The 12,514-nt window shown below is 49.1% G+C and overlaps 1 protein-coding gene across 3 annotated transcripts in view; it reads right to left on the bottom strand.

Moving 5' to 3' along the window:
- The window catches only part of PKP1 (plakophilin 1), a 43,729-nt gene that overhangs the window by 28,483 nt on the left and 2,732 nt on the right, over positions 1-12,514 (bottom strand). For all 3 annotated transcript variants that reach the window (XR_009546310.1, XR_009546311.1, XM_007522074.3), the window contains exon 2: positions 4,312-4,418. Coding sequence is in view for 1 of the 3 variants with exons in the window: in XM_007522074.3 (XP_007522136.1) it covers positions 4,312-4,418 (107 nt within the window). In the remaining 2 variants the exon portion in view is untranslated. The remainder of the gene's footprint in view (positions 1-4,311; positions 4,419-12,514) is intronic.

The raw sequence follows: 12,514 nt of genomic DNA, 5'->3' as shown, positions 1-12,514 counted from the left end.
GTGGACTAGTCAAAACAGTTTCAGGAACACCTGACCAGAATTAACTGAGTGTGGCTGAGTGATTCAATATGGCACCCTCTGTGGTATGCTCCAGCCCAGACCTCCTGCTTGGTGATGGCCACATGATTTTTTTTCTCTGCAGATCAGACCCTGTGTAGAATGTTCTAGTCCAATTTATAACCAAAGAAGTGCCCACATGCTATGATTCCCAGAAACACTGGGTGCTCAAACTGTGCTTTTTGATTTGTAAGTAGGAAAGTCCTGTAGAGTCAGAACTAATACAAAAGGAGGCTGCCATCTTAATCTAGAAACATTCTTTGGAAAACCAAACTTCTCATTTGCTTCAGTATCATCCAGGACCAATCCACATGATAAAGGCTTTAAAATACAAGGCCTACATTTTCCAAGGCCCCCAACTCTCTATTCTCCCTCCCTGCTCTCAGCTGAACAAGAGGGATGCCAACAGACACACTGTGATGACCTGTAAGATGGGTCAATCCAGGAGTGACTGCATCCTGAATTAATTCTGCTTGGGTCCTCAGCCCAGGAAGGAGTGTTCTAAGGGTGTCATTTTATTACAGGGAATGAATATGAAGATGCCTTGATCTAGGGCTTCTAGATTTACATAGGACACCGATTAAATTTACATGCCATATAAATAGCAAACTTTTAAGGTATCTATGACCCCAATGTTGTATTTTTATCTGACAGTTCTAGCTGCCTTGAATGCATCCTGCTGAGTGATTCCAGCTTGAGTCTAGGAAGAAAAAGATGGCCACTCTGAAGTTTAGGCTTGGTTGGGGTTGAGGAAGGAATTGTAAGATTCAAACTCATATACTCCTGTGAAACCATAGAACAAAATCCTTGTGCTAAAACATTACAACGCTGAAGAGAAAAACAAAAAAAACCATTGTGACAGAAATGCAATTATCTGGAGCAATGAAAACAAAACCCCACTTAAGTAGAAGGGACAGATATCTCTGAAGCAGGAGGAGGAGGAAGGGGAGGAGGAGGCGGCTTGGGTGACTGGTAGAGTAGAGATCTGGTTAGGCAGTGACGTTCTTTGGATCATAAGCTCCTTGCTTAGGTATGTCAGATAACTTTGTTTTACATCCTGTCTTATTACAAGACTCTCTACAGTTTCCTAATTTGTGATAAATTGATCACGGAATATAAATAGCATGATACATATATATATTATTTTAAATAAGGCTGTTGCTGGTATAGGATATAAGTAGATTCAGAAAGCAAGGCTGCTGCTTCTAAAACATTCTTTTTGAAGTGACCTGCAGAACCTTTACATATTTAAATAAAACATGAACTCAGTAATGGCAAATCTTTGTTATTTAAGGGTGATCTGATATTTGGAACTGAAACCAGATTTGAGAACCAAGGTTCTCAATGTGGTTAGTGTTGTGTCTGCTTAGGGCCAGTGAAATAGCTCGCTTGGATAGTGTGTTGCTTCCCCATATGTGTGACCCAGGTTTGAGCACAGGCCCCACTGCAATGAAGGGAACTTCAGTACTGTGGTCTCAGCCTTGTTCTCTATCTCTTTCTAACACACACACACACACACACACACACACACACACACACACACACACACACACACATATTTAATGCATGTTTCTGGTTAAAAGCAAATATGTTAAGAAATGAGACTGGGTTTCTTATATGATCCCTAAAATAACACTGAAGACAATTACATTTCAAAACTTTAGAAGGCCTAGAAACATTCTGAGCAACGGTGATATGGATAGACTACTCCAGTGCCACTGCTGTTGTCTGTTGTTGACTTCTGTGTGTTTCTCTGTACAAGTGCAAGTTCACTGAGGGCAAATCCAGTCTCTTCCCCAGTGTGTCTGTACACCTTTCTTCCTGCCTAGGCTCAGCAGCCAGTTGCTCAATCCCAGTTGGCTGAGTGAACAAAGCACCTACAGGAAAAGTCCTTCAGCTGCTTGCAGAAGCTCGAGACCTGCTGACAAGTCCTGTACAGAGGAAGCGTGCCCTGTTCTCTCCTGCTCAACCTTCTGCTGCCATATTGGTTCCCTCAGAGGGGGAAGACAATCAATGGTTCTGTGCCAGTTCTGTCACTCCTGGGAAAATCCCATGGGTATAGGATTATCTCACCACTGTCAAGCTCTATTAGCTTTTCTCCTGTCTCCTTCTCCCCAGGTCTGGACCCTGTTTGGCTTCACCTGGTCCTCATCAGAAGACAGGCCTGACTCCAATACCTATTATTACACTTCCTCCCTACTTGGCCTCCTCCCTCCACCGAATCTGCGTGTGTGCTCAGCTCTTAGCTGTTCTCATAGCTTCTCCTGAGCCGAGAGGAGTCAGGACATGCCTCGGCAGCTACCCACCATGAGTCATGTCTGAAGTTCCTCCAGGGAAGAGGGAGAGGAGGGCTGGGCCTTAGGGTGCGGGAAAGGACCTGGATTCACTGGTTGTCAGAAAATAAGCTCAGAAATGGGTAGTGGCAGTTTGGAAGAATTAAGAGCTGCAAATTGAAGTAATTAGAGAGAATGCACACTCAATACTGGCCATACAGAGATTTTCTTCTTAGGAAGTACCTGATCTAAAAAAAGTCTCTTGATGCCTTTCAGTTACAAGGCTCCATGTATAATGACCCCACTCTTGACCATACTCCACAATGAATGGAACATGACAGCTACCTGTGAGTGAGGCAGACTCACAATCTCCGAGCTGCCATTTTGCAGATGAGAAAGTTGATACCCAGAGAGGTTAGCAGGTATACCTGAAGCTACAGGTATGGACCGGGATTAGAACTAAGCCTGTAATCACTGATTTGGTAACACAGTGTATGTAAAGACCTAACTGTGCACCGTCAGCACGGTTATTCATTGCTACTCAGTCCGGTAGAGAGACCTATCTGCCTTCCTTGGGTTTTTCCCGGGTCTTTCACACTAAGTCATTTTCTCAGATTCTGTGGGATCATCACTCTGTCAAAGTCTCTTTACTCATACCCATGCCTGATCTGTCAGCTTGTTGGTCTCAGTCAATTGGATCATTTGTCATCAAGAAAGGCAGCTAGGGGATTAAATCCATAGCAACCCTAGCTGATCCTTGATCTTTGGTCCTTAACCTATAGTAGTCAAGAAAGACACATCCTACAAATCGAGTCCCAGTAAGAATGTCAGCAGGAAGGAAGGAATCAGGCCAATGGCAAAAGACCACTTGATCTCATCAACGACCCATCTCTCCCCTGCCCAGGACTCCAACACACAAGGATCACATCTGTGAACAATATGGACTCAGTGCAAATAGTGCTGAAGTCCTGACATCCCAAGAAGACACTTGCCCACCTCCCACCCAGGTTCCCATGAGAACACAACCTTTATTGCCGTCTGCAGTGTCACAAAGGTTCCAGAAAGCATTCCCAAGAGCAACTCAGGCTGATATTGAAATGAGGGACCATCCATGGAAGCCATAGAATCTAGAGGCTGGGAGAAACCTTGGATGTCATCTGCCCCAATGCCTTTGGTTTTAGAGTAGAAGAACAGTGGAGACAGAGCATTCTCCAGTGTCTGGTATAGTTAGGGCTCAATGAATATTTGCTTGGTAAAAGGTGGCCAAACACAGTGGGTTGAAATCTCCTAGCCAGACAGTCACAGGGAGGAAAGGATCAGGAATAACTCTTACCTATGTTAATTCAAACAATAATCTGAAAAATAATCATAATGAAGTCTTTTCATGAACATCACTTAGCTTAACCCTGACAATCATTCTATTTTTGTTGTGTCTATTTTATATGTGAGGAAACAGAGACTCAGGTAGAAGTGGCTTGCCCAAGGTCCTGTGCTCAGTTGAGTAGCTGAGCAAGTTTCAAATTCAGATCTGTCTAACTTAACAAACCCCAGCAATTCTTGAGTCAAGAATTGCTGCAGTGGGTATGTTCTCTTGCCCTCAGGTAAGCTTTCTGGAGCCCTCTCCTTGGCCATCAACATGTACTTAATGGAAAGAGAGAGAGGCACCTTCAAGATTTTTCGAAAAACATCTAAATTAACCAAATAAAGGGGACTTCAACAATTCAACTTCTCAAAACTCATAATCAAACCATACTTATTGGGGAAGAGATTTGGTGGGGAGGAAAGTCTTTTTCTTTATGCAGTTTCTAAAATGTTCTCATGTAAAACATTCGGAAATATCCCATCAGACCAAAGAGGAGAGCGGGCATTGAGAATCCTCTATCAGCCAATGACCAACAGAAGAGACCTGATCAGAAATAGTGGGTCTCAGCCCTCCCACCCCCATCCCAACATTGCTGTCTCTGCTGGAGCAACTCCTTACCGGGTACCCCCAGGAGCCATTCCCCGCCTGGAACTTGGAGTAGTAGCTGCTCCGGCTGGTGGTCCCATAGTTGTTGTAATTGTCAGCTAAGCCATCATACATGGAACCTTGAGGACAAAGGCATGTGGTTAGTACTGCTGGTCATGCCCTCTGCCTACTCCCTTCCCTGTAGCATCATTTCTGAGTCCAGATCCACCAAGCCCACAGAAGTCTTAGCTCCTAGAGGAGGAGAGTGGGGAGGATGCTCCCCTCCCATGCTCCAGCTCCTCTACAGCCAGATCCAGGGATAGAGTCCTGCCCATCCCTTTTCTGGGGACTTGATGTCTCCCTGCTGCTCCCTGAGCACCTACAGGTCAGAAGCTGGTCAGCGTGGATGCAGAGCACTGCTGTTCCATTGCAGGGGATAACCATTCCATGCTCTACAAAGAGAAGCTTCCCACCACGGGGAGGCAGGTAGGAGCTCAACATGCCAAGTCTGGAGCCCTGAGTGAAGTCGGTCACAGAGCAGCACTGGTCGGCAAAGTCCCATTCAGGGCAGGACACTATTTTCAAACCCTGGCCCGGCCCCCACCGTCACAGGGAGAATTTCCACCCCCTTCCTTCACCTTCTAGGGGCTCCAGTTGGTGGAGGGGGAGTGGTCACCAACCTCAAAGGCCCTGAAGAGCAGTAATTAATGTTTTCTGGGTGCTTGGACATCCACAAATGACAGGCTCTGAGGGAGGACAGAGTGTCATTAGGATTACTAGTGGCAAGGTGACTTTGAATCACAGAAAGCAGGACTGAATTTGGGGCTCCTGCTTGGGGTCACTTGATGCATGTGATGGGATGGGGGTTCCTTGAAGACAGCCCCAGGCTTATGAGAGCAGCCCCATACACTGTCCTACTGTCCTTAAACACTGTGATAGTCACATATCCATGTCACTGGTAAGGCCGGCCTTCCCTTGTCATACTTTCAAAGCTCACCTGTCTTTCAAAGTCAAGTTCAAGACCTCTACTCCTTTCTAAGAAGTCTTTTCTGAGCGGCTCCACTCAAGGCCATTTTTTAAAGCTCCAAACACACACTGTCCTGTGGTCTATGCCCTAAGTCACATCCTCCTGGCCTCACTCCCTGCTCCAGGAGTGACCCAGCAGGTCATGGCTCTGTGACATGGATGTCCAGAGAAATATTTGTCACATGTGGCCTCTGGGGAAAAGAGACAGTGGGGTTTAGAAAATCCCCTCCCCAAGCAGGTATGCATTCCTTCATCCTCAGAGATGGTCAGGCTGCAGCCTCAGGAACCCTGTGCAGGGAAGGGGGTGTGAATGTAATAGCCTCATGGGCTAGGCTATCCCCTCCCCCTACTTTCTGCCTCATACATTTAGACTTCCCTGGACTTGGGGGAGACAGGAGGTGACCATGGCCAGCTGAGTCTGGGGTTGGAGCATGAAAGAGGCAGTTAGGATGCAGTGGGGGGGGGTCTCTGCCTGGTGGTGCCTCCTCTGTCCACTGCAGAGGGCCATCCTATATCTCAAGGGGCTGGGGGTGACCTGGTCCTGATTCGCTGCCCCTCCCACATCATGGAGACTCTGGCCCTTAGAGTTCATCACAGAAAATGTACCATGGGCCATGTATTATTGGTCCCTGGCACCTGTGTGTTTGAAGCCCCAGGTTTGGTTCCTGGTAGTGCAGATGCAGAGGGATGCTCTACTTTCTCTCTTAAGTAAGTCAATCAATCCACCTTAAGGAGAAAAAAACAGCAGGCAGGGACATATATAAGTAGACAATTTTATTTTTGGTGCTGGCCCTGGCATGAGGGTAAGGCTCATACTCTCCCTGGACTTCCGCTTCCTCTGTAAGAAGGGGTTGGCCTCTCTGCACTTCCCCCATAGGCCCTGTCAACCCCACACAACCCTGGCTGTGTGATCAGTGTCTCCTGTCTGGTAGCATTCATGGAGGTTGCTTTCTCCAGGGGTAGGGCTCAGCTGAGGAGTCTCCCTGGAAACCCCAGGCTGACCCTGACTCTATCAGTGACAGGAACATCCCTTCACACACCCAACTTACTGACCCTCTCCTGTCTGCAGAAGCAACTCCTCTGGAAAGGCACCTCTGTCAGAGCTATTGGGGAGGTCAGGGCTCAGACACCCCAGGCCAGGATGCATGAGGTCACGCCTGGTGGCCCCCAGCTGGGCCCTGGCCCCTTCTGTCCTCCAGCTCCATCCCAGGCTTGGCAGGCCTGAGAGTATTTGGCTGCCACCTCACCAAAGGGATTTCTCACCAAAGGGCAGACATGGGTCAGCCAGCTGATTCTGGATGGAAAATATGAGGTGGTGACAGCTCCCCACAGCCTGGGGAGGGATCCCCTGGAGGGAGGCTGCATAGAGGTCAGTCTCCCACAGGGCCCCTTGCCCAAGCTCTGGAGGGGCTCATCAGCAGTGATGTCATGTGCCACTCATCTTCTCCTCCATCAGACGCCTCCACCCTCCACTCCCTGTACCTGCCTCCTCCCTTACCTGCTTCTATCTGCTCCCTGTGACAGGTGGGACTTCTCTACTGTGAAGGCGGGGGACCTCTGGAGTGCCCTCTAACTGCTAAATCCAGTCCTGTGTCTTAGGGGTGGCTCTGGGAGTGACAGGTGTAGGCCCTAACTTTCACTACTGGTTGCATTGTCAGGGCCTCCAGGTGTTTCCAGGTAATTCTTGAAGGTGCTCTCCTAAGACACATCTGAAATTGGGGACTGACTGTCTGAATACCACCTGCAAAGGCTTGATTTAGCTTCCTTGTGAGAAAGAGACTGTCATCACACCAACCACAACTTTGTAAGAACACTGCTTGCATGACCAAAGGAATACCTGACCTTCCCTCTGGGTGTCTGAGTAGTACGTACTACTCTCTGAGTAATGTCAAGTTCAACAGCAAGGACATGGCTTCTCAGTGACAACTTGTACTTCCCCACCTGGCCCAGCAACTGCTCTGGACCTTGCTTTCAGTCTGCCTTTCCTAATCACTCCACCTGGTCCCCTTGCCCTGACTGTGTTCTCAGTACTCAGGAGTGGTGAGGTGTGCCTGCCTCCTCCAACATGTGAACACATGGGCACCCCCAGAAGCTTGAATTGTGTCTCTTCTTCCCCAGGAACTTGGGCACTGGGTCAGTCTGGATAGAGAGCCCCTCTCCCTTGCTCCCACCTGTTTGTCCCCAGCACCACTCAATGCTGGCTATTGGTGGTTCTGGCAGCTGAATCTGGAACCTCTGATGTACAAGTCCTGTGTGCTGCTGCTGTGCTGTCTCCCTGGCTCCTTTGGAAGAGCAGTTCTCACTGGCCCAGCCTTTGTATCAAGGTTGTCTGGTGCCCAGCAGCTCTATGTCCCCATGATTGCTGCTTGGACCAAGATCTTTGAACTCTACTCAACCTTGGACTCACCCCCTTCCCACTCAAAGGTGCCCAGAAGATTTGGGAAACTGAAACCAGAGTGGAGCCACAATCAGCACTCTAGGACACCTGCTTGGCCAGGATGCTAGAGCCCAGGGGCGGCCAGGCCAGGTGAGCTCAGCACTGGATCACCCTAGCCTTGTCCTTCCTCACCCAGCACCCGCCACTGCCATGAACCAGTGATGGGACACAGCTTGGGCACTGTCCCCAGGAGGCACCTATCCACCCACAGGAACCAAAGGTCACAGAGCAGGAGTATCGGGCTGGACATGCTTCCCCAGAGGAGCAGCAATGTCATCTGCTCTGTCCTGCATTTTATGACAGTGACCCAGGTGCAAAGTGAGCTCAGAAATGGTGTACCCGGGAGTCAGGTGGTAGCGCAGCAGGTTAAGCGCACTTGGCGCAAAGCACGAGAGCCAGCTTAAGGATCCCGGTTCGAGCCCCCGGCTCCCCACCTGCAGGGGAGTTGCTTCACAGGTGGTGAAGCAGGTCTGCAGGTGTCTGTCTTTCTCTCCCCCTCTCTGTCTTCCCCTCCTCTCTCCATTTCTCTCTGTCCTATCTAACAACGATGACAACAATAATAACAACAATGAAAAACAAGGGCAACAAAAGGGAAAATAAATAAATATTTTTTAAAAAACTTAAAAAAAAGAGTTGGTGCGCCCAGCCTCTCAGCATCCAGGATGCAGTCCCCTTGCTGAATGCCTGCTGCCTCTGGTGCTGTGGGGCGCCCCAAGCCTTCTTGTCTCCAGCCCCCAGCGATGGAGGCAGGCTCCCTGGAATGCTCATCCCACTGGGACAGGTAGACCTGAGGGGTGACTCACTCTCTTTCACATCCAGGCTTTCAAAGCTGCCACACCCACCGCACCTGAAACATTCCGGCTCTTCTTCTCTGCCAAACCCTCTCCTCACATTCAATCCCCTGCACAAAATCAGCTTCTCCTGGAAACAGCCCCACCCAGAAGCGCAGCATTTGGGGCCTCCAGTGCAGCCCAGTCAACAGCCTGTCCTCAGCTCCTTGAAGTGCTAGCCTGGACACCCCTGGAGGTGGCTTCAGTACTATGTGCTCCTGCACCTGTGTTCTTCTCCAGGAAACCAGGTCCCCATCTTCCTGAGTCCCCCAGTTGGGACAGAAGCCCTTTTAAAGCAAGGGGTCTTCTGTCCCTCTAGGTCCCCAGCCCACCCTGGCCCAGGACTCCAGCCCAGCTAATCAGCAGGACAGGGGTCATCTGAGGCCCTCTCCTCTATTCCCCCGTCCTCCAGATCCCTCTCTCTCTTTAGTAAGGACTGGTCACAGCACAAGCTAATACCCCAGGTTCTAGACAAGGAACAGTTCCTGAAGATACTCAATGAGAAACTGCTTCCACTCAAAGGGAATTGAGGGTGAGGTAGTTTACTCAGGAGGAAGTGAGCCTTACCATGCTCAAAGCCCTGGGCTGGAACCCATGGGAACACCACGGCACCAGGGGACGCTCCATGGATGGTGGAGCAGTGAGTAGCATTTCCCCAACACCTCCCATTATCTCTCCCTAGACATATCTGAAATTAAAAGGATGAAAATAAAAGTAGTGGAGAAGTGGAATCTTGCATATATGAGATCCCTGGTGCTACAAAAACAAATAAACAAGCAAACACACAAGGAGACCTGGGGTGTTTGTGGAGGTTTGGGACTTATGTTCTAGAGATTTATTTATTTATTGTTGAATCTGTCATTGAGTCTTCTATATTCTTCTACACTTGAATAAAGTTCATCTGTCTTTGACAACAAAAGTTCAAGGACAGAGTCCATCCTTTCTTCTGCATGCTTGAAAGTGCCTTGAGTTCACCCATAAAACTTCTGCCACCCAGAATGCCCAGTAAAGAAGAATTTAAATGGGGTGAGAGCCTCCTGAAACTACCTCCCTTTAGCCCTGGAGAAGGAGACACCCCTCCCCCTATACCAGGCCACCGGGGGCCACCACAGCCCCCCCCAGCTGGACCCTGAGGTACACCCTTACCCAGTGCTTTAGTGTGGTGTCTGCCCTCTCCCTGAGCAGGTGCACAGACCAGAAATGCTGAAACTGGGCCGCATGGTCTGTAGGCACATGACTCGCAGGCTCTGCTGGGGCCTGTTTCAGCTGGGTCTCCCACTCTTGCTGCCCTTTCTGGCAATCTGTCCGGGCCACCACTAGGCCTGAGGACTGGGCACAGGGTGGGTCCTTCCAGTGGGACAGGACTGGCACAGGGCAGGGGTTAGAGTGGGGCAGGTTTGGGTCCACACTCATATACCTGGTGGGGGTCCAGAGTGAAAAACTGTCATCAGCAACTATTGCTCTAGATGTCCGTGTGTGTGTTTGTGTGTCGTGTGTATGTGTGTGTGTGTGTTTGTGTGTGTGCGTGTGTGTGAGAGAGAGACAGAGAGACAGAGAGAGATAGATAGAGAGAGATGTTTCTTATACATGGGTGATCTCCATAATGGGAATGTGTGTGAGTAAGGATTGGGGACAAGAAGAATAACTTGTGACTTTTGCTGCACATCACAGTCACCCAGGTGCTTTTAAAAGTCCCATGCTGGGAGTCAGGAGGTAGCATAGCGGGTTAAGTGCCAGTGGCGCAAAGCGCAAGGATCCTGGTTCGAGCCCTGGCTCCCCACCTGCAGGGGAGTCGCTTCACAGGCGGTGAAGCAGGTCTGCAGGTGTCTGTCTTTCTCTCCCCCTCTCTGTCTTCCCTCCTCTCTCCATTTCTCTCTGTCCTATCTAACAACGACAAGGGCAACATAAAGGAATAATAAAAAAAAAAAGTCCCATGCTGCCACCTAGCCTTGAGTTTTCAAGCATAAAGTCCCAGGTTTGATCCCTGACATGGCATGTGCCAGAGAGATGTCCTCTCTCCCTCTCTCTCTCTCTCTCTCTCTCTCTCTCTCTCTCTCTCTCTCTCTCAAATAGAATAACTACATCTTTGAAAGTCTTGTGCTGTCATCACATGGATGAAATCAGAATCTCCAGAGGCAGTCCAGGCATGAGCATTTGTAAAGATTCTCAGATGACTCAGAATGAGTTTGAGGACAGAAGGCTGGAAGCTGGTTGTTGGTTCACCACTGGAGTGTTTACTAGAGGGAGGGAGACAGAGAGAGAGAGAGAGAGAGAAAGCCTTTTAGCAGGACAGCTTCAGCGGGTGGGGAGGGAGTTATACAACCTCTTTCCAAAGAGTATTGCCATCACAAAGCACTTGGGAGATGATCTAATCCTGCCTTCCAGCTGCAGAGGCCCAGAGCAAGGCAGTGACTTGCCCAGGATCACATACCCGTCAGCAGTACATGCAGTGGAAACTCTGGCCTCCGACCCTACCATGGCAAGCTGCAAGGTGGTGTGTGTGTGTGTGTGTCTGTGTGTGTGTGTGTGTGTGCGTGTGTGTGTGTGTGTGTACACTGTGTACTAGTGCATGCATCTATGGTGTGAGCCCAAGAGCACTTCATCTGAGGGGATCTAACATTCTTCCTTTATTTTGTTGTTGAAACTCCACACATCTGGAGCCAGATGTTGGCTCACCTGGTGGAGTGCACACATTACCATGTGTGAAGACCTGGTTGCAAATACCCTGGCTGCTACCTGCATGGGGGAAGGTGTGGTCACAAATAGTGGAACAGTACTGCAGGAGTCTCTTTGTGTTCTCACTCTGTATCTCTCTCCCTTTCTAGCTGTCTTTCACCCTCTATTTAAAAAGTGGCCACTGGGAATGATGGAGCTGTGTAGATACCAAGCCCCAGCAATAATCCTGGGGGCAAAATGAAAAACAAAAGGACAATTCCACACACTTCCTAGTGGTCCCACCCACAGCAGAAGTGACCCCCAGAGTTTAAAGTTAAAACTCACCTTATTGATGTTTATAATTTGGTGGTCAGGGAGAAGAATTGGTTTTTGTTTGTTTTTGCTATTTTTGAAAACTCATATTAAGGAGCTTGCCCCAAAGGTGTGGACTTCAGGGAAACAGTCTCAGCTAGAAAACACTGGAATACTCAGCATGTGTTGTAACAGGTCAATGGAAATTCTGGCTTAAATTTCCCCTCCAAGCCAAGATGTACTGGACAAAAGCAGGAATTGGCCTGTTTGAAGTTTAATTAATATGTTTCACTGCTGGGGGCAAGTGACAGCACAAACACCCTCCAATGCCATCTCCCAGCTCAATTAAGATTCAAAAGAAGAAGCTAGAAATGGTGTCTGTTTATGGCATGTGGCCACAGAAGGACAACTTGCAGGGGAGCAGAAGGAGCAGAGCCCCATGAAGCCAGATCTGAGACACAGCCAAACACATCCAGAAAGGCCAACCAGGTGGAGGTGGGGTGCTGCCCTAGAGCTGAAGAGGCCCCAATACCTGCCCCCTGGAAGGAACCCCACACATCATCTACCAAGGAGGACAGAGCTGGAGGTCCATGGCAGGGGGGATGGGTACCCCCTCTGGCCTGGTGTCACCACACCCTTGATCCCTGACCAGGGAGATCTGGACATTTTTCCTCCCTCCCTCCCTCCCTCCCTCCTTCCTTCCTTCCTTCCTTCCTTCCTTCCTTCCTTCCTTCCTTTCTCTCTATTTTATTTTATTTATTTTATTTTTGAGAGAGATGCTTATGGTAATGCGGGGAATTGAACCTGGAACTTCGGAGCCTCAAGCATGACAGTCTCTTTGCATAATCACTATGCTATCTACCCCCCCACACTATTTTATTTTAATTGTTTATTGCCAGCAGGGTTGTTGCTAGGGCTCGGTGCTGGCATGACGAATCCACTGCTCCTGGTGGCCATTATTTTTTCTACTTTCTTT

The sequence above is a fragment of the Erinaceus europaeus genome, chromosome 19 (assembly GCF_950295315.1).
Source record: "Erinaceus europaeus chromosome 19, mEriEur2.1, whole genome shotgun sequence".
NCBI classification, from domain to species: domain Eukaryota; kingdom Metazoa; phylum Chordata; class Mammalia; order Eulipotyphla; family Erinaceidae; genus Erinaceus; species Erinaceus europaeus.
Note: the sequence above shows the minus strand (reverse complement) of the source record. Positions and strands in the feature narration are given on the sequence as shown.